The 19510-nt window shown below is 49.0% G+C and overlaps 1 protein-coding gene across 1 annotated transcript in view; it reads right to left on the bottom strand.

Moving 5' to 3' along the window:
• The window catches only part of LOC147701048 (ly6/PLAUR domain-containing protein 3-like), a 475830-nt gene extending 458782 nt beyond the window's left edge, over window positions 1-17048 (bottom strand). The window contains exon 1 of the mRNA XM_086929844.1: window positions 16846-17048. Coding sequence (XP_086785970.1) covers window positions 16846-16924 — 79 coding nt within the window. The 5' untranslated portion in view covers window positions 16925-17048. The remainder of the gene's footprint in view (window positions 1-16845) is intronic.
• Window positions 17049-19510: the final 2462 nt, after the last annotated feature.

Raw genomic sequence — 19510 nt, forward strand, 5'->3', positions numbered from 1 at the left:
CCCGGGAGGAGTTGTTCTGCATATGCCGTGTAGTACTCTACAGGAAGATCATCTGGTCCTGGGGCTTTCCACCCTACCATGTCCCGCACGGCCTCCTTGAGGTCTTCGAGGTCAATCTCCAACCCCAACATCTCGCCCTGTTCCTCAGTAAGCTGCTGCAAGGGTATATTGTCGAGGAATTGTGCTATTGCAGCGTCTCCAGCCCTTTGACCCCTGCTAAATACGCCTCCCAGGTGGGTGTGAAGCTGTAAGTTTATGGTTGATCGGGTATGTGTGAGGGTCCCATCTGGCTGACTAATAGATAATATGGTCGGGTGGGCGTTTCCTCTTGAGGAGCCATGCTAGCAGTTTCCCAGTTTTATCGCTTTCTTTGTGTAGGAGCTGGTATTCTTGTCTGACCAGACAGTCCAACCTGTCCCATAGTTCCACTACTCGCCGATGAGTCCTCAGCCGATCTTTGTCCAGCACCCTTAAATTAGGGTTTGAACACTGTAGCATGTTCAGGTCATTCTCGGAGGTTACTAGGTCCGCCTCGAGCCATTGTCTTATCCCCCCAACGTGGATAAACATTCCGCCCGCATCACCACCTTCAATGACTCCCACTCCGTGCCCATGGCATCCGTAGACAGACAATTACTATCAAAGAAGTTGGCGATGCAGCCACTGAGCTCCGAGCTGAATTCTTCATCCTTCAGTGCCCTTGGCTGCATCCACCAGAGCGGAACCGCAGGTCTAACCCTCTCAGCACCCCATTGCAGTAAAACTGGGGTGTGGTCTGACAAAAACCTCCCAGGTATGCATATACTGTGAGTGTGCTCAGCCACAGCTTCAGTGAGCAGGAAGCGATCAAGGCAACTGTAGACCGCATGTGTCGGGGCATAGCACATGTACTCACCCTTTGTTGGGTGTAGTGTCCTCCAACAGTCCATACACCTGAGTCTCTGCATTATCCCCTGCAGTGCCCCAACCATAATGGGTTTAGTATGCAATTCTGGGGAAAGTCTGTTGATTGCCTCTACGAGCACACAGTTGAAATCGCCTGCCCAGAGGAGTGGTATTACCACTTGGGACACTATAAGTTCTTAAAGCACCATTGTCAGTGTTGAGGGCATAGATATTTAAGAGGCATACCTCGGACCCATCCAGTACCCCATGGAACATTATGTACCTCCCCTGTATGTCTTTAGTGTAACTCAGCATCCGGAATGGAGTCTGCAATCCAGATCGACCACCCAACACGCAGAGCTAGAATATGTTGCATAAAACATCTGACCCCTCCATTTCTTATGTAATTTTTGGGCCTCATTCTCTTTTAGGTGTGTCTCTTGTAACATGGCTACTTTCCATCTAACAAAGCGAGAGACCGCGTCCACTTTTGTAGGAGGGACAAACTTAGATAAACCTTTGGCCACTTTGTGAGGAAATGTTATTCTAACCCAATCTCCCACACATACTTCGGATACATTTTGTCTTTGTTCAACTGCACATTCATTAGCCCCATTCTTATTTGAGGAAGAACACGTTCCCTCCTTCTTTTGATCACCAAATCCATTAGGCTAAGTATGCAAACCCCACTTTTTCATTCATGCAGGACACAAGTCAAAACTGGCAACTCTCCCCCTCAAAAGTTCAAAAGGACTCTTGTTAGTCATTTGGTTGGGGGTGGTGCGATGCTTCCACAGCATGCTTTGTACAGCTTCCTTAACCTCTAATCTGTCACTCATCGCTCATTGAATACATTCCATGAGCATCGTCTGTGTTGGGATCAGCCATGAATTGCACCTCCCTCTACTTACTGTATTAATCGGCAACAACCCCAGCATATTTATACATGTTGGGAAGGACATCAAATGGGCCTATCACGTCCACCACAAGCTTCATCCATGGTCCCATGGGTAACTCGACCACCTGACAGGGATTACCACAAACTTTAATGGTCATGTCGCTTGTACAGCATGTCACAAAGCCTTTGACAGTTCAGGACTTAAATTTGTCTCTCTAGGCCACCTTTGAGAAATGTGCTGTTTGACAGCATTAAGCACCCTGTTTGATGGTAAATTCTCAAACCACTCAATTTCAGAGAAGCCACTGCCATTGCACACATCCCCCGCAACAACCAAAGACTCTTTATCATCGTCAGGCACAGTGACATCCTCCTTTGTTAAAGGTAGAGGAGACCTGGAGAGAAAATCCGCTTTAACATTTTTCCCACTGGGAATATGCTCTACAACAAAACTGTACAGTAACAATTAAAAAGTTAGCGATCTGTGGGGTGTGATCTCTAAGTAAATGACCATTTAAAACGGGAATGAGGGGCTTATGGTAGGTCCAAAATGTAAGGGATCTTCCCCATGAAAGCACTTGAACCTTTCAACCACCCAAGAACAAGCCACAAGCTCCCTCTCAATAATGGAGAAGTTCTTTTCACTTGGACGTAATACACGTGAGGCAAAACCAACCATACATTCTTTGCCATGATTGATTTGAGTGACCATGCCACCCAACCTTTTAAGGCTGACATCCACTGAACCAACACATTCTTTTAAAGGATCAAACATCGTTAGAATATTACGTTTGAGCATTTCTTCCTTTATGTGATCAAACGCCTCCTGATAATCCTCACTCTAGACAAACACAGCCCTTTTCTTCAATAATTTGCTCATGCTGCAATGTTTGGTATAAATTTCGCATAAAATTCCCACACACCTAGAAAAGATGACACTTTCTCCTCCTTGGACATGGGAGAAGGTGCTATGACAATCGCTTCCACTAACCCAATACATGGTTCAACACCCTCGCCCAAAATAACATGCCCTAAATACTCAATGGACTCCGCCAAAAACACACTTTTGTTTGTTTGCAATTATGCCTTTTATTGCATTCTTATCAAAACATTCTTATTACGTGTTTGTCATGTAGTTCCTTAGTTTTTCCCGAGACCAAAATATTGTCTTGAAAAACTACGGTGTCCTCCACTGCCTCCAAGACCTTCTCCACAATTTGCTGAAAAACAAAGGCTTCCAAAGCAAGACTGAAAGGCATCCTTCTGAATTGAAAACTCCCTATAGGAGACACAATTGCAATAAGATGCTTTGAAGTACTGTCTAACGCCATTTGATAATAGGCCAAAGACAAATTAATCTTTGAAAACATCTTGGCACCTGCAAACCTTGACACAAGTTGTCAATCCTGGGTAACAGATGGAAGTCTACCCAAATCTCCCTGTTTAGGCTACACAAATCAATTCAGACCCTCAGATTCCCATTTTTGGGGGGCAACCACCAAAGGCGAAAGCCACAGCGAAGACTCAATTGGCTCTGTTACACCACACTCACACATTTCCCTAGTTTGTCGGTCACATCATCTGTGGCACTGTAAAGCACATTACGCAATTTATGTTTAACAGGAATGGCATTTTCCTTTACTTTAATGAGATGCTTGAATCTTTTGATACAACCCAATTTGTCAGCAAAAACATCCTTATGTTTGTTAGCCCACAAATGCATGCCATCTCCACAATCATTATCTCCCACCAAGACACTAAGGGACAGATGTATCATCACCATCATTTGCGATTCTTAAATAGCGATTTTTTAGAAATCGCTATTTAAGAATTGCAATTTGGGATGTATGTAGAAAATCGCTATTTTTTAGCGATTTCTTAAAATTCTTTAATTGCGATTAGCAAATTGCTAATCGCAATCAAGGAATAATTTCCCATTCATTTCTATGGGCCAGGAGGCCCATAGGAAGGAATGGGAAGATATTCTCAATTTGCGATTCGCAATTTGCTAATCGCAAATTGAGAATAATTTCAAGGGCGACACCCTGCCTCACCCCTGAAATGTACATGTGTGTGCATATGGCGCACATACATGCCCTAAGGGCATGTACACGCGCCACATGACACCTTTACAAATGCCAAAAAGTGCATTTGTAAAAGAATTCGCAAATTACCTCCAACTACAAGTTGGTGGTAATTTGCGATTTTTTAAGGGAAAATGGCTCATTTGAAATACTTGATGCATAGCATTTAAGGAATCGCAATTTGCGATTCCTTAAATGCTTACGCAAAATTAAGAAATCGCAAATTTTGCAATTCCTTAAATTTGCTATGCATTTTGCTTCATACATTCCAAATTGTGAATTTTTAGTCGCAAACGCAGATTTTTTGCGATTCGCAGTGTTTGCGACTAAAATTGACCTTGATACATCTGCCCCTTACTCTCTAGTTCCAGGTCTGAGGGTCATACATAAAAGACCCTGATGGTACCACCCTTGGATGCCCTTTTCTTGACACATGGATGTTTTTTATGAGTAAATGTGTTTCAAAGATACCTTTAGGTTCTATTTTTCTGCCCTCATAGAAAAGAGGGCTTATATCAGGGGGCTCAGCAACTTTTTAGCCATTTCTGCTCAAATAATTCCTGAGTGATCATTGTCATTTGTGCTCCAGAATCCACCAATAGCTTCAATGATTTACCATCTCCAATGATATCTACATAAGGGTACACACATTTATCAGATTCATCTTTAACCACTAGAATGTAAGTATGGGCAGAAAATTCGTTCCGCTCGCGGAATTTGCGGATTTTCTGCAATTTTGCGATCCGCGAATCTTGCGAAATTGCAGAAAAACTCTGCGAAACCACGAGCAGAACGGATTTTGCAAAACTGAAGTACATGAAGCACTTACAGGGTTACAGCAGGTGCCCAAGTTGGAGCTAATTTCTTTGTAACCATTTACAAAATGGTTACAAAGAAATTAACTTCAACTTGGGCACCTGCTGTAACCCTGTAAGTGCTTCCTGAGCGGCGCCTCCAGAGTTCGTTGCCGACTTGCAACTATTCTCTGACCCTCGAAGCAGGGTCAGAGAATAGTTACAAGTATGGCACAATGCTCCTGTCACAAAAATTAAACCACAACAAGAAGCACTTACAGATAAGGAAGCAGGAGCTGGACGTGAAGCTCAAATTCAGTAACACATTAACCAGCCCCAAATTAATTTGTCGGATGAGGCTGGGCAGGTGTGCTTTCTCCCCATAATCTACAGTGGTGAACCAGAGGGTGCTGTGATGAACCAGAGGGTGACAGTGGTGAACCCGAGGGTGGCAGTGGTGAACCATGGGGTGCTGTGATGAACCAGAGGGTGGCAGTGGTGAACCAGAGGGTGGCAGGGGTGAACCAGAGTGTGGCAGCGGTGAACCAGAGAGTGGCAGTGGTGAACCAGAGGGTGGCAGTGATGAAACAGAGGGTGACAGTGGTGAACCAGAGAGTGGCAGTGATGAACCAGGGGGTGGCAGTGGTGAACCAGAGGGTGGCAGTGATGAACCAGAGGGTGCTGTGATGAACCAGAGGGTGGCAGTGGTGAACCAGAGGGTGGCAGTGGTGAACCAGAGGGTGCTGTGATGAACCAGAGGGTGCTGTGACGAACCAGAGGGTGGCACTGATGAACCAGAGGGTGGCAGTGGTGAACTAGAGGGTGGCAGTGATGAACCAGAGGGTGGCAGTGGTGAACCGGTAGGTGACAGTGGTGAACCAGTAGGTGACAGGGGTGAACCAGAGGGTGGAAGTGGTGAACCAGAGGGTGCTGTGATGAACCAGAGGGTGGCAGTGGTGAACCAGAGGGTGCTATGATGAACCGGAAGGTGTAGTGGTGAATCAGAGGGTGGCAGTGATGAACCAGAGGGTGGCAGTGGTGAACCAGAGGGTGGCAGTGATGAGCCAGAGGGTGGCAGTGGTGAACCAGAGGGTGGCAGTGGTGAACCAGAGGGTGGCAGTGATGAACCAGGGGGTGCTGTGATGAACCAGAGGGTGGCAGTGGTGAACCAGAGGGTGCTGTGATGAACCAGAGGGTGCTGTGACGAACCAGAAGGTGCAGTGGTGAACCAGAGGGTGGCAGTGATGAACCAGAGGGTGGCAGTGGTGAACCAGAGGGTGGCAGTGATGAACCAGAGGGTGGCAGTGGTGAACCAGTGGGTGACAGTGGTGAACCAGAGGGTGGCAGTGGTGAACCAGAGGGTGCTGTGATGAACCAGAGGGGTGAAGTGGTGAACCAGAGGGTGCTATGATGAACCAGAGGGTGCTGTGATGAACCAGAAGGTGTAGTGGTGAATCAGAGGGTGGCAGCGATGAACCAGAGGGTGGCAGTGGTGAACCAGAGGGTGGCAGTGATGAGCCAGAGGGTGGCAGTGGTGAACCAGTGGGTGGCAGTGGTGAACCAGTGGGTGACAGTGGTGAACCAGAGGGTGGTAGTGGTACACCAGAAAGTTCTGTGATGAACCAGAGGGTGCTGTGATGAACCAGAGGGTGGCATTGATTAACCAGAGGGTGGCAGTGGTGAACTAGAGGGTGACAGTGGTGAACCAGAGGGTGACAGTAATGAACCAGAGGGTGGCAGTGATGAACTAGAGGGTGGCAGTGGTGAACCAGAGGGTGGCAGTGGTGAACCAGAGGGTGGCAGTGGTGAACCAGTGGGTGGCAGTGGTGAACCAGAGGGTGGCAGTGGTAAACCAGAAGGTGCTGTGATGAACCAGAGGGTGGCAGTGATGAACCAGAGGGTGGCAGTGGTGAACCAGAGGGTGACAGTGCTGAGCCAGAGGGTGGCAGTGGTGAACCAGAGGGTGACAGTGGTGAACCAGTAGGTGACAGTGGTGAACCAGTGGGTGGAAGTGGTGAACCAGAGGGTGCTGTGATGAACCAGAGGGTGCTGTGATTAACCAGAGGGTGGCAGTGATGAACCAGAGGGTGGCCGTGGTGAACCGGAGGGTGACAGTTGTGAACCAGAGGGTGGCAGTGGCGAACCAGAGGGTGGCAGTGATGAACCAGAGGGTGGCAGTGGTGAACCAGAGGGTGGCAGTGGTGAACCAGAGGGTGCTGTGATGAACCAGAGGGTGGCAGTGATGAACCAGAGGGTGCGGTGATCAACCAGAAGGTGCAGTGGTGAACCAGAGGGTGGCAGTGATGAACCAGAGGGTGGCAGTGGTGAACCTGAGGGTGGCAGTGGTGAACCAGAGTGTGCTGTGATGAACCAGAGGGTGCTGTGATGAACCAAAGGGTTGCAGTGATGACCCAGAGGGTGACAGTGGTGAGCCAGAGGGTGACAGTGGTAAACCAGAGGGTGGCAGTGGTGAACCAGAATGTGGCAGTGGTGAACCAGAGGGTGCTGTGATGAACCAGAGGGTGGCAGTGATGAACCAGAGGGTGGCAGTGGTGAACCAGAGGGTGGCCGTGGTGAACCGGAGGGTGGCATTGGTGAACCAGAGAGTGCTGGGATGAACCAGAGGGTGCTGTGATTAACCAGAGGGTGGCAGTGATGAACCAGAGGGTGGCCGTGGTGAACCGGAGGGCGGCAGTGGTGACCCAGAGGGTGCTGTGATGAATCAGAGGGTGGCAGTGATGAACCAGAGGGTGCTGTGATGAACCAGAAAGTGCAGTGGTGAATCAGAGGGTGGCAGTGATGAACCAAAGGGTGGCAGTGGTGAACCAGAGGGTGGCAGTGATGAACCAGAGGGTGGCAGTGGTGAACCAGTGTGTGACAGTGGTGAACCAGGGGTGGCAGTGGTGAACCAGAGGGTGCTGTGATGAACCAGAGGGTGCTGTGATGAACTAGAGGGTTGCAGTGATGAACCAGAGGGTGGCAGTGGTGAACCAGAGGGTGACAGTGGTGAACCAGAGGGTGGCAGTGGTGAACCAGAGGGTGGCAGTGATGAACCAGAGGGTGGCAGAGGTGAACCAGAGGGTGGCAGTGATGAACCAGAGGGTGGCAGTGGTGAACCATTGTGTGACAGTGGTGAACCAAATGGTGGCAGTGGTGAACCAGAGCGTGCTGTGATGAACCAGAGGATGCTGTGATGAACCAGAGGGTGGCAGTGTTGACCCAGAGGGTGGCAGTGGTGAACCAGAGGGTGGCAGTGCTGAACCAGAGTGTGCTGTGATGAACCAGAGGGTGACAGTAGTGAACCAGAGGGTGGAAGTGGTGAACCAGAGGGTGCTATGATGAACCTGAGGGTGGCAGTGATGAACCGGAGGGTGGCAGTGGTGAACCAGAGGGTGGCAGTGGTGAACCAGAGGGTGGTAGTGATGAACCAGAGGCTGGCACTGCTAAACTGCCCGAGAGCCCTGTGGGTGTGAGCCCCCGCGCTGCTGAGCTGCCCAGGGGATGTGAGCCCTCGCGCTACTGAATTGCCCCGGGGCCCAGAGGGTGTGAGCCCCCGCGCTGCTGAACTGCCCCGGATCCCTCTCAGTGTGAAAATCATTCGTGCTCAATTGACTGGGAGTCCTCTGGGTGTGAGCACACATTGTGCTAAGTGCCTCCCTGCCCCCAGTACATATAAAACCTGTACCGCACAGCACCATTATGCTCTTGCACCATGAAGTCTGGTGCCTGGATGCTCCTGATTCCTGTAGGTGGTACCACTGTCTGGTGTACTCAAAATGTAAAGTCATAACTTGCTACACAGCCCCAATAAACACGTGTCCCCCCTGGCATCGGTATGCGCATGTACCAGGCGTGCAGCACCCGCATGCCACTGCACCCTACTGCCCAGCGCCAGCATATGCCTGTACGGGGCAGTTTAGTATGAGATGGGACATTGTCCAGCAGCAGCAGCTGCATGCGCCTGAACCCATAGAGCAGGATCTGAATGGCTTTGTACCAAAACGTGCAGCAGAGTTATCTTGGACATCTGGAGGATTCTGGGGTCCTGTGCCAAAAGTATTTTTGCATCCATGAGTTTCCCGAGCGCCATCCCCGTGTAGCTCCTGTGACCAGGAGGCTGCTTTCTCCTCATCTGCTGCTCTGCTCGGTCTCTGACCCTTTATAAACAAGATGCATGTGAACTCGCATAGAAGACCCTCCCGTTTGGCCCCGTCCACCACACACTAGCGGTATGAAACGTCTTCCCGCCCGTCCCCACTATAATGGCCAGCTCACTCAAGGGACCTCTGCGCCTTTTGGGGCGCTGGCAAAGTTACAGGCACACATGGTCACATATTTGTGCAAATGGCAAAAAAATCTGCAAGGTCGTGGGAAAATTTGCGTACTCGCAGATTTTTTACAATTTTGTGCGAATTCGCGGACCGCGAATTCGCAAATTTCGCACATGCTTACTAGAATCAAATCGCTCATACTACTCACAACTTCCGCAGATGTGTCACCTTTCGCATTGTCAACATACACTTAATTTACTTTGTCTTGCAAAGTAAATTAAGCATGGCAAAAACGACAATAAGGAAAATGAAAGGGAAATCCGCATTTTGTGCACAAATGTTTGTCAACTGTACTTTTTCTTTCAGCTCTCATCACAACAGGACTTTAACTGTACTTTTGAACACTGCCTTGTTTTTCACTTTGTTCTTTGTGTTCTTTAGCAACTGCTAATGCTGTCTTGCAAACAAGCATTGAAAATGAAATAGGGCTCGGATTTACCTTAGACCTATTGCATTTTAAATGGAAGTTCCTGCCTGGGTGAAGGCCGAACGGGCGGGAGTGTTGGGGGTGGTTGAGAAAGAAAACTGCAAATTTGTTTTTTGTTCTAACTTGATTGCTTTTTATTTTTGTTCAAAACACTGCTTTGAATCGGGGTCTGAGTAAGATCTTTACTTTATAAAAGACATGTTCTGTCACTAGAGATTTGCCATAATCATGGACACACCATGCTGTAGGGTTCGGGTATTTTGTATTGTATTGTAGTTGCATTTATGTCATATTTCATACTCTAAACATAGCACCAAAGTGCATTTGCAGGCGAGTAGCACGCTACTCTGTGGATTTCCATAGATGGAACAGTGCATATTTGTTGTGTGTCCTACATGGGGAGTTTTTAATGTCATGAGTCAGAGCACATGCTCCTAGTTTCGCTGATACGCTTCTGCTTCATTTTGCAGAGAGAATGGTTGCCCACTGATAGACAGAAGTGCGTGAGTGCAGTCTCTCTTTTGAAGTGTTTTGGTGTGTGGATATGGCCAAAATGGCTGATGCTGTGTCATAAACAAAGATGTGGTTGCACTAACTCATGGGTGTAGCAGAGAAGTGTGAGGATAGCCTTGGCTGCATAAGCCAGTACCTGCCATCTTTAGAGTGATCTGTGTATTTACAGTCCACATCACAAGACTACAGGACTAAGAAAGTGCACAGATATGATGGAAGCTACCTTGAGAGGTGCAAACTGAATCCGGCAGTAACAGCACTCAAGAGTGCTTCCAATCAACCCCAAAACAGCCTCTGCGGAAGGAAAAGGCTACAGAAGTAGGAGAGGAGGGTGAAGTAAGGATAGAAGAATGCTGGTTGGCGGGGAGAACATGACATGCTCCCACAGTGCCTTTTGTGAGGTGTAGGCAGGGGGTCATTAAATGTGTCTGGGCTACAATGCAGTGTTTCCTCACTGTGACTTTACCTGCTGAATATTCCGGCTGTTCAAATTGGATTTGTTGTTCACGCAGTCTGTGAATACCAATGTTGGAACAATGGACCTCTTAAAATTTGACGGAATGAATTTCCATGCACGAATACTGCCCCGCTCCGTACCCAATCATATGAGCACCTTGCACGCGGGCTGAGTTTGACACCATGAGGCATGAGAAGCAATGACAAGCATTGGAAATGCAATAGGTCTCGCACCATTAGAGTTAGTGCTTTTAGAATTGTTTATGGGTTTTTTTGTAAATGTTTAGCATTTTTGTTTCCTGTAGCCAATGCTAAAGAATTACAAATAAAAAAGCCATAAACATTTCTTAAAGCTGTAACTGAAATGGTCTGAGACCTATTGCACTGTGTGAGGGTGAGGGGTTGAGGGTGAGTGAGGGTGAGTGAGGGTGAGGGGTTGAGTGTGAGTGAGGGTGAGGGGTTGAGGGTGAGTGAGGGTGAGGGGTTGAGGGTGAGTGAGGGTGAGTGAGGGTGAGGGTGAGTGAGGGTGAGGGTGAGTGAGGGTGAGGGTGAGTGAGGGTGAGGGTGAGGGAGGGTGAGGGTGAGGGTGAGTGAGGGTGAGGGTGAGTGAGGGTGAGGGTGAGTGGTTGAGGGTGAGTGGTTGAGGGTGAGTGGTTGAGGGTGAGTGGTTGAGGGTGAGTGGTTGAGGGTGAGTGGTTGAGGGTGAGTGGTTGAGGGTGAGTGGTTGAGGGTGAGTGAGGGTGAGGGTGAGTGAGGGTGAGGGGTTGAGGGTGAGTGAGGGTGAGGGGTTGAGGGTGAGTGAGGGTGAGGGGTTGAGGGTGAGTGAGGGTGAGGGGTTGAGGGTGAGTGAGGGTGAGTGAGGGTGAGGGGTTGAGGGTGAGTGAGGGTGAGGGGTTGAGGGTGAGTGAGGGTGAGTGAGGGTGAGGGGTTGAGGGTGAGTGAGGGTGAGTGAGGGTGAGGGGTTGAGGGTGAGTGAGGGTGAGTGAGGGTGAGGGGTTGAGGGTGAGTGAGGGTGAGGGAGGGTGAGGGTGAGGGAGGGTGAGGGTGAGTGAGGGTGAGGGTGAGTGAGGGTGAGTGAGGGTGAGGGGTTGAGGTTGAGGTGTTGAGGGTGAGTGAGGTGTTGAGGGTGAGTGAGGGTGAGGGGTTGAGGGTGAGTGAGGGTGGAGGGTGAGGGGGTGAGGGTGAGGGGGTGAGGGTGAGGGGGTGAGGGGTTGAGGGTGAGTGAGGGGGAGGGGTTGAGGGTGAGTGAGGATGAGTGAGGGGTTGAGGGTGAGGGGTTGAGGGTGAGGGGTTGAGGGTGAGGGGTTGAGTGAGGGTGAGTGAGGGTGAGGGATTGAGGGTGAGGGGTTGAGGGTGAGTGAGGGTGAGTGAGGGTGAGTGAGGGTGAGTGGTTGAGGGGGAGTGAGGGTGAGGGTGAGTGAGGATGAGGTGTTGAGGGTGGGTGAGGGTGAGTGAGGGTGAGTGAGGGTGAGGAGTTGAGGGTGAGTGAGGGTGAGGGTTTGAGGGTGAGTGAGGGTGAGGGGTTGAGGGTGAGTGAGGGTGAGGGGTTGAGGGTGAGGGTGAGGGTGAGTGAGGGTGAGTGAGGGTGAGGGGTTGAGGGTGAGTGAGGGTGAGGGGTTGAGGGTGAGTGAGGGTGAGTGAGGGTGAGTGAGGGTGAGGGGGTGAGGGTGAGTGAGGGTGAGTGAGGGTGAGTGAGGGTGAGGGGTTGAGGGTGAGTGAGAGTGAGGGTGAGTGAGGGGTTGAGGGTGAGGGGTTGAGGGTGAGGGGTTGAGGGGTTGAGGGTGAGTGAGGGTGAGGGGTTGAGGGTGAGTGAGGGTGAGGGTGAGGGGTTGAGGGTGAGGGGTTGAGGGTGAGTGAGGGTGAGGGGTTTAAGGTGAGTGAGGGTGAGTGAGGGTGAGGGTGAGTGAGGGTGAGGGGTTTAAGGTGAGTGAGGGTGAGGGAGGGTGAGTGAGGGTGGGGGGTTGAGGGTGAGTGAGGGTGAGTGAGGGTGGGTGAGGGTGACTGAGGGTGAGGGTGAGTGAGGGTGAGGGGTTGAGGGTGAGTGGTTGATGGTGAGTGAGGGAGAGGGGTTGAGGGTGAGGGGTTGAGGGTGAGTGAGGGTGAGGGGTTGAGGGTGAGGGAGGGTAAGGGGTTGAGGGTGAGTGAGGGTGAGGGGTTGAGGGTGAGTGAGGGTGAGGGGTTGAGGGTGAGTGAGGGTGAGGGGTTGAGGGTGAGTGAGGGTGAGGGGTTGAGGGTGAGTGAGGGTGAGGGGTTGAGGGTGAGGGTGAGGGTGAGTGAGGGTGAGTGAGGGTGAGGGGTTGAGGGTGAGTGAGGGTGAGGGGTTGAGGGTGAGTGAGGGTGAGTGAGGGTCAGTGAGGGTGAGTGAGGGTGAGGGGGTGAGGGTGAGTGAGGGTGAGTGAGGGTGAGTGAGGGTGAGGGGTTGAGGGTGAGTGAGAGTGAGGGTGGGTGAGGGGTTGAGGGTGAGGGGTTGAGGGTGAGGGGTTGAGGGGTTGAGGGTGAGTGAGGGTGAGGGTGAGGGGTTGAGGGTGAGGGGTTGAGGGTGAGTGAGGGTGAGGGGTTGAGGGTGAGTGAGGGTGAGTGAGGGTGAGGGGTTGAGGGTGAGGGGTTGAGGGGTTGAGGGTGAGGGGTTGAGGGTGAGTGAGGGTGAGGGTGAGGGGTTGAGGGTGAGTGAGGGTGAGGGTGAGTGAGGGTGAGTGAGGGTGAGGGGGTGAGGGTGAGTGAGGGTGAGTGAGGGAGGGTGAGGGGTTGAGGGGGAGGGGTCGAGGGGGAGGGGTCGAGGGTGAGTGAGGGTGAGGGGTTGAGGGTGAGGGGTTGAGGGTGAGTGAGGGTGAGGGGTTGAGGGTGAGGGGTTGAGGGTGAGTGAGGATGAGTGAGGGTGAGTGAGGGTGAGTGAGGGGTTGAGGGTGAGGGGTTGAGGGTGAGTGAGGGTGAGGGGTTGAGGGTGTGTGTGTGACAGTAACTTGTGTGTGTGAGGGCAGTGTGTGTCAATGCAACGGGGCTCATGTTATCGACCTCAGAAGCATTAAAAGTGTGTGTCTTGGAACGTCTGAGGGCAGCTCGTGTTACAAGCTTGCTTTGAAGATGGTCATGCAGTGCTGGGAGTGGAGCAGATGGTCCTGTTTATGACCTGCAGAGCGCGTGTGAAGTGGGCGCGGATGACAGTGACTGGGGGGTGAGGGGTGTGCACGTTTTAAAAGTAGATACGGCCTCCGGCCGTGAATAATTAGGGGGTGAGAAATGCGCTGGGAGGGCTGCCTTTGATGTGGGAATGCGAGGCAGGCAGGCGGCTGGTGGCATTGTGCACGCGCTTCATGCACTGCAAGGAATCGCCAGCCAGTGGTGGTGTGGATAAAGACTGGATAAGCCCCTATAGAGCTTGCCAGCTGTGCTGCGCACAACAGGCGAGCCCTAAAAAAACAATGCATCCTCTAACTGTAAATGGCTTTTGGATAACCTGGCTGATATGGGCAGGTTTAATTATGTATGATATTCCCAATCTGTTTTTAACTTTTACAATAACAGTGCACATACTTAAAAAAAAAATAGGGAGTGAATGATTCTGGCTCTTTAGGTGTCTCTGGCTTTAATTGAAGGGTAGTGGTCTGTTCTGTGAAGCCAAGATAGAGGCACAAGGAAAAGAAGAAACAATCCTCATCGCTAGGACGCCTGCTTCCCGAAAGAAATGTAAATTTGTGCAATTGGTTAATCAGAAAATCTAGAGACCGCTTTGGAGCGGGTGTACGGCTTTAATTGATGGAGTCATTTCAGGCTTTACGGTGACAATAGTTTACCCTTTTTAGAAGAAATGCAAAAGTGTTATCAGTTGCATTCTGGACGCCATCCTTCTAAGGGGAAATTATTTGAGAGGTTCTCACTAGGTATAGTCTGATTGCATATTACTACAAATATAGGGGCATATTACCAACGAGTAGCAATATTTATCGCTAACTAGGCTTTGCAACGATTTTTTTATCGCTAAGCATTGCCGGAGATTATCGCTGAGATAACTTGCTATTAGCAACGTTTATCTCCAAAGCGATAATTTTTCTGGCGATAGCGTGAATATCGCTGAGAATACAGCGATATTCACGCATTAGCGACAAAATGCTCTTAGCCATGTTATCCACCTCCCATTGGATAACATGGCTAAGAACTGGTCTGAGCAGGCGTTAGTTTTTGGCGATAGCGGGAATATTTCCATCGCTACGCCCGCCTTGCTAATAGGCGATAGCGACCTTAGCGACTGCTTTCAGTCGATAACAGGTTGGGTACGCCCACTTTGCATGTCATTAGCGTTAAATATCGCTGACATGCAAAGCAGGCCCCAAACCGCTTGCTATCGCCTAAAAGCTGTCGCTAACATCAGTTAGCGACAGCTTGCTAATAGAGCGATAGAATTATCGCCGCTTAGCGGCCGAAAACGGCCCCTAAACCGGCGATAATTGCCTATCGCCCCCCTTGGTAATAGGCCCCATAGATTTTTTGTCTTTAGCTCTAAGAGCCTGATGTGCCACATAACGATTGGCAAAATAGTGGTCGCAAGTTGCACACTTTCTTTTCACAAATGGAAAATATTTGGTTAACCGACCTATGTACTTACAGGTCATTTCCCAAAATTCTGAATTATAGTAGGTTGCAATCCGACAAACCTCATCAATAGTCATAATGGAGGGCACAAGCTGCAAGTCACTGTGGGTGGATGCCATCTAAGGCATGGACGGTGTCCTCCTGGGCTCAGTAAACCGCCATATCTGCGATCCCATTTAAATTACTGCAGCCTACATTTAGTTAAAGGAAATGGGGCTGCAGTTAAACAAGAAGGGGCAGATTTACAAGCCCCTTGAGCCTTTTTTACGCCGCTGTTGCATCACTTTTGTGACGCAGCGGCGGCGCAAAAGATTTACCATGGTGCAGGGTATTTACAACGTGACGCATCTGGGAGATGCGTCACGTTGTAAAGCCCTGCGCCAGAAGTAGGTGTTCCAGCGCAGGGGGAGGGGGCGTTCCGGCGCAGGAACGCCTCCTAAAAGTGGCTGAGTGAAATCTACACGATTTCACTCAGTGAAACTCAGTCCCTTTTGAGCCCATGCTGCATCAAAACCCTGCGCCTGCTTGAAGCAGGCGTAAGGACTGGCTCAGCATTAGACAGATATGGCCTCCCAGAGCATTGCTGGAGTGGCGTCGTGCTTGCGACGCAACTCCAGCAATACGCTGCCTTTACGGCACAGATGCGTCACACATCTGTGCCATTTTTGCCCCATGGTGCGCTGCATTGTAAATGTGGCACATCCATGGTGGCGAAGCAGCAGCGCACAATAACTGGTGCATCCCTGCTGATATGCAGGGATGTGCCACTTATTGTAAATTTGCCCGAAATGTTTATTTTTTAGGCTTGTTTGAGAGTTTCACTGGGACGCTGGATCACTGCCTACTTCCCAACAAACTTGTTTTTATTACATTCACAATTACAAATGTGTTACCACCCAACTCAGGAATCTGTAACTTTCCAAAGATGCGCGACCGGATTTCGGTTAAAATACTTTTATACATACGAAAACGAATCACTATTTAGAATGGACGCCCTAAACACGCCTCTGCTGAATACTGATTGGTTATGTCTTCTAAATCCATTTTGCGATGTAGCAAACTGTTAGCCAATCACAAAATGGGCGTTTCTTTTTTCTCCTTTCTTCCCCCCTCTTTTCTTCCTCCCATGTATATGTTGTGCTCCATGTAAATATATCTTTTTTTTCAATAAAAAATTACAGAAATAAAAAAAAAGCCATTGCGTATTTGCAAACCCTGTCATTTGTGAATCACAAGCTTTGGGGCCGCAAAATGGCTTTGTACATCAGGATCAAAATATCTCTGTTCGTTAGGTGGCAGTCTAGCTTACTGTGCGTGTAATACAATAATAAAATAATAACTTGCATATTTACAGTGCTTTCAGTCTCAAGGTGGGACGGTGGGACCTCGTAGCGCTATAAATAGACGTCACTATTCCCCGCCGAAAACAACCAGGATTCAGTTGTTTGACTCTCATTATATGTACAGACATCGGCAGTGACAGCGTTAACCAAATTATCTCTCCTGACATAAAATCACGCATTTCCCACAGAATACTTTAACTTGCATTTATATTTAATTTATGAAGGTGAAAGTCTAACATGATAGTTGTAGAATATTTTGTCCGTTTCAGACACATTTCTGACTCAGTCCCCTTTGCACTCAGCGTCAGTTTCCCGTCTTGTTCTAAACACGTCATTGAATACTTTGTAGGGGGCGCGAGGGGGGAACTGAGGCCCCCTCACTGCTGCCCGAGCACACAACAGCTGAAGAGCTGTGTGCGTCGTCGAAGCTGCAGCTGCCCGGGCCAGGGATGCGAGGGTTGGTAGGACTCTAGTCCTTTTGTCCCAGTGGGCGTTGTGCACTTCTAGGAACACCTTCACCTACATACCTTGAGCCAGGAGGACGGCAACCAGCATTCCCGCCAAGGCCACTGTCCGCAAAACCTGCGCGTGCTTTCCTTCTTCCATCCCTGCGCTTCCCTTCTGTTCGTCTGCCTAAGAAAAGAGATGGTGTCAGGGTCGAGCCAGGACCTGGAGCAATGTGACTCTTATTATAAGCACTTTCCAGACACGTCACGCCCCTTCCTTCTCTGCTTGTGCCAGGATTGCACAATAAATGAGTTCAGGCGAGGTTCTGACCCCCCCACCCCCCTCCCACACACACATCAGTGTTTACAGCACAGCTCTGCCAGTCCAATCGTGCCAGTACCGCTACGTTGTGAATTTCTATACTTGACAATTGATCTAGACACAGGCACAGCTGTTTAGTTTAATTCCTCGGGCAAGAACCTTCTTAAAAACCCAACTAATGACAAAGTGGACTTTCCTCAGACTCCAGCCAACAAATGAATCAGGGTGAATTGTTTACAAAGTCCCTCCAACCACCGCCAGCGAAGAGGAATTCAGGGCCATATTATCAAGAAAGGGTGATACATTATCGCCGCTTTTACCTGCAGCAAACTGCCGCTAAAGGGGCGATAATGGGCGATAACACCAGAACCTGGGCTGCTATGGGAATTCACAAGGGCATATTATCATGCCCATTATCGCCGCTTTAGCGTCATTTTCCAGCCGATAAAAGCGGCGAAAATGTATCGCCCTTTCTTGATAATGTGGCCCTTTTTGTTCTATCTTGACTGCGTTCTAGCTTTGCTTAAATTAAGGAGGCGGTGCCCTTGTTGTTGTTAAACCAATACCAGGGCCACTGGATTATGTGGCTGGGGAGCACCAAATTATGCGGCAGGTTGACTAAATTATGCACCAAGAAACGGCACGATATGCGACTTAATGTAGCACATTTTTTGATACTCATTATTTTGACATTTGTACAAAGTTTACACCGCACGAGTACAAGTTTAACACCTACATTTAGCAATTAAAAACTGAAAGATGACCAGACAACCTTTACGGAGGGCTTTGCACGGTGTGGTTAAATGATTCACAGCATTTTCGGTAACTTTTGATCTGTTTGAGCTACAGACCATTTGTTTCGTTAAATTCAGTAGATTATGTAGCAGATGTATAAATATGTGGCAACGTGGCTAATTCTTAATTATGTGAAAAACCCAGTGGATGCAGACACGCATAATTCCAGCGGTCCTGACTAATTCAATTCTGTAATTAAAGATAACAAGCCTTGGCAAAGCCAATTGGTCTTGCCTATGCAGGAGCTATTGACTTGGCAAATGTATTTTAGTCATGTTGTACAGCACTGTGGCTGCTGTGCAGCATGGCTAAAAGTATATTTTTTAAGTGCTATGACACAGCTAGAGCTGGCCATGTCATGATGTTCTTTTTTTGGTCGAGCATTCGAGACCTCTTGTATATACTTTAGTATATACTTATATACTAGTGTATACTTATAAGTGTATGTACTTTGTGGGATCTGGAGATCAGCCGTAGGACCTGTATGCTTCCACTTAGGGACTTTTTTCTGTTCAACTGTCTCTATTTAACTGTCTTAATAAAAAAGGACCAGTCGAGGTCTATAAAATACTAGAATTGTTTTCTGCTGAGGGACTTTATTTTTTATATTTTTCTGGAAACTGCCTCTATTTAACTTTCTTGATAAAAAACGACCAGCAGAGGTCAGTCAAATACCACAATCACTTAGCATTCTCTAGATTCCAGTTTATAGAAATTGTCTTCCACAAGCACCCGTAGACAATATTTTTTTCAAATCTGTATTTTCAGTGATATGATCACCGAAGGCCCTGGTTTTACATTAAAAACAGAGCGTTGGACCATACCATTTCCCACTGAAAGGCAACATTTCTCTTCATGTGTTCCCATACCTGGAATGTCACGCAGTTTGGTGCTTACTTTCCCTCCATGTTAAAAAACAGTTGATGTTTCATGTAGGAGAGTAGGGTCTGCTATCCTATCGTCACCCCAAATTTTTGCTTTTTGCTTCACTGGTTTATGACTTAATGTGGCTGTGGGCCTGCTAATCAGACCCACAGCCTGCTGTTCTCTCTCTAAATTACTGCCAATGCACTCTAGGTACATTACGAATTGGATACTGGTTCACCTTATTGGCCCCTGTAACAGTGTACCCTAGGTACCCAGGGCATAGGTGTTTCCAAGGCCTACCAGGGGCTGCAGCATGTATTGTGCCATCCCTGGCCTGGCCTCCATATTTGACACAGCTGGCTGATCACTCAGCTGGGTTAAGGTGGTGTAACCACCTCTTACTTAGATACACTATCCCTATAGCTAACCCTAAACTGGACACATATGTTCCTATCAGCCACTCCTATGGAAGGCCTCATCAATCCTGGAGGCAGAGTGCTTGGAAGTATGTGAGATGGTGCTCTAGCATGAGCTGAGCCTGTCTGCAGCTGTCGGGAACCACTCCCTAAGCTGTTCCGGGATATTGCCATACCATATACTCTTAAGTGCATTATAATCCTCGCGGTTATATGCTATCTTTGGTTTGGCTTTATCAAAACATGTCGAGTAAGGTGTCATACGAATTGGAATACTATCCCCTCGACAATTCTGTCGACGGGGACAGCATTCCATCCTTCTAGAGGGATACGACATGCGTGTAGC

The sequence above is a fragment of the Lissotriton vulgaris genome, chromosome 7 (genome assembly GCF_964263255.1).
Source record: "Lissotriton vulgaris chromosome 7, aLisVul1.2, whole genome shotgun sequence".
NCBI classification, from domain to species: Eukaryota; Metazoa; Chordata; class Amphibia; order Caudata; family Salamandridae; genus Lissotriton; species Lissotriton vulgaris.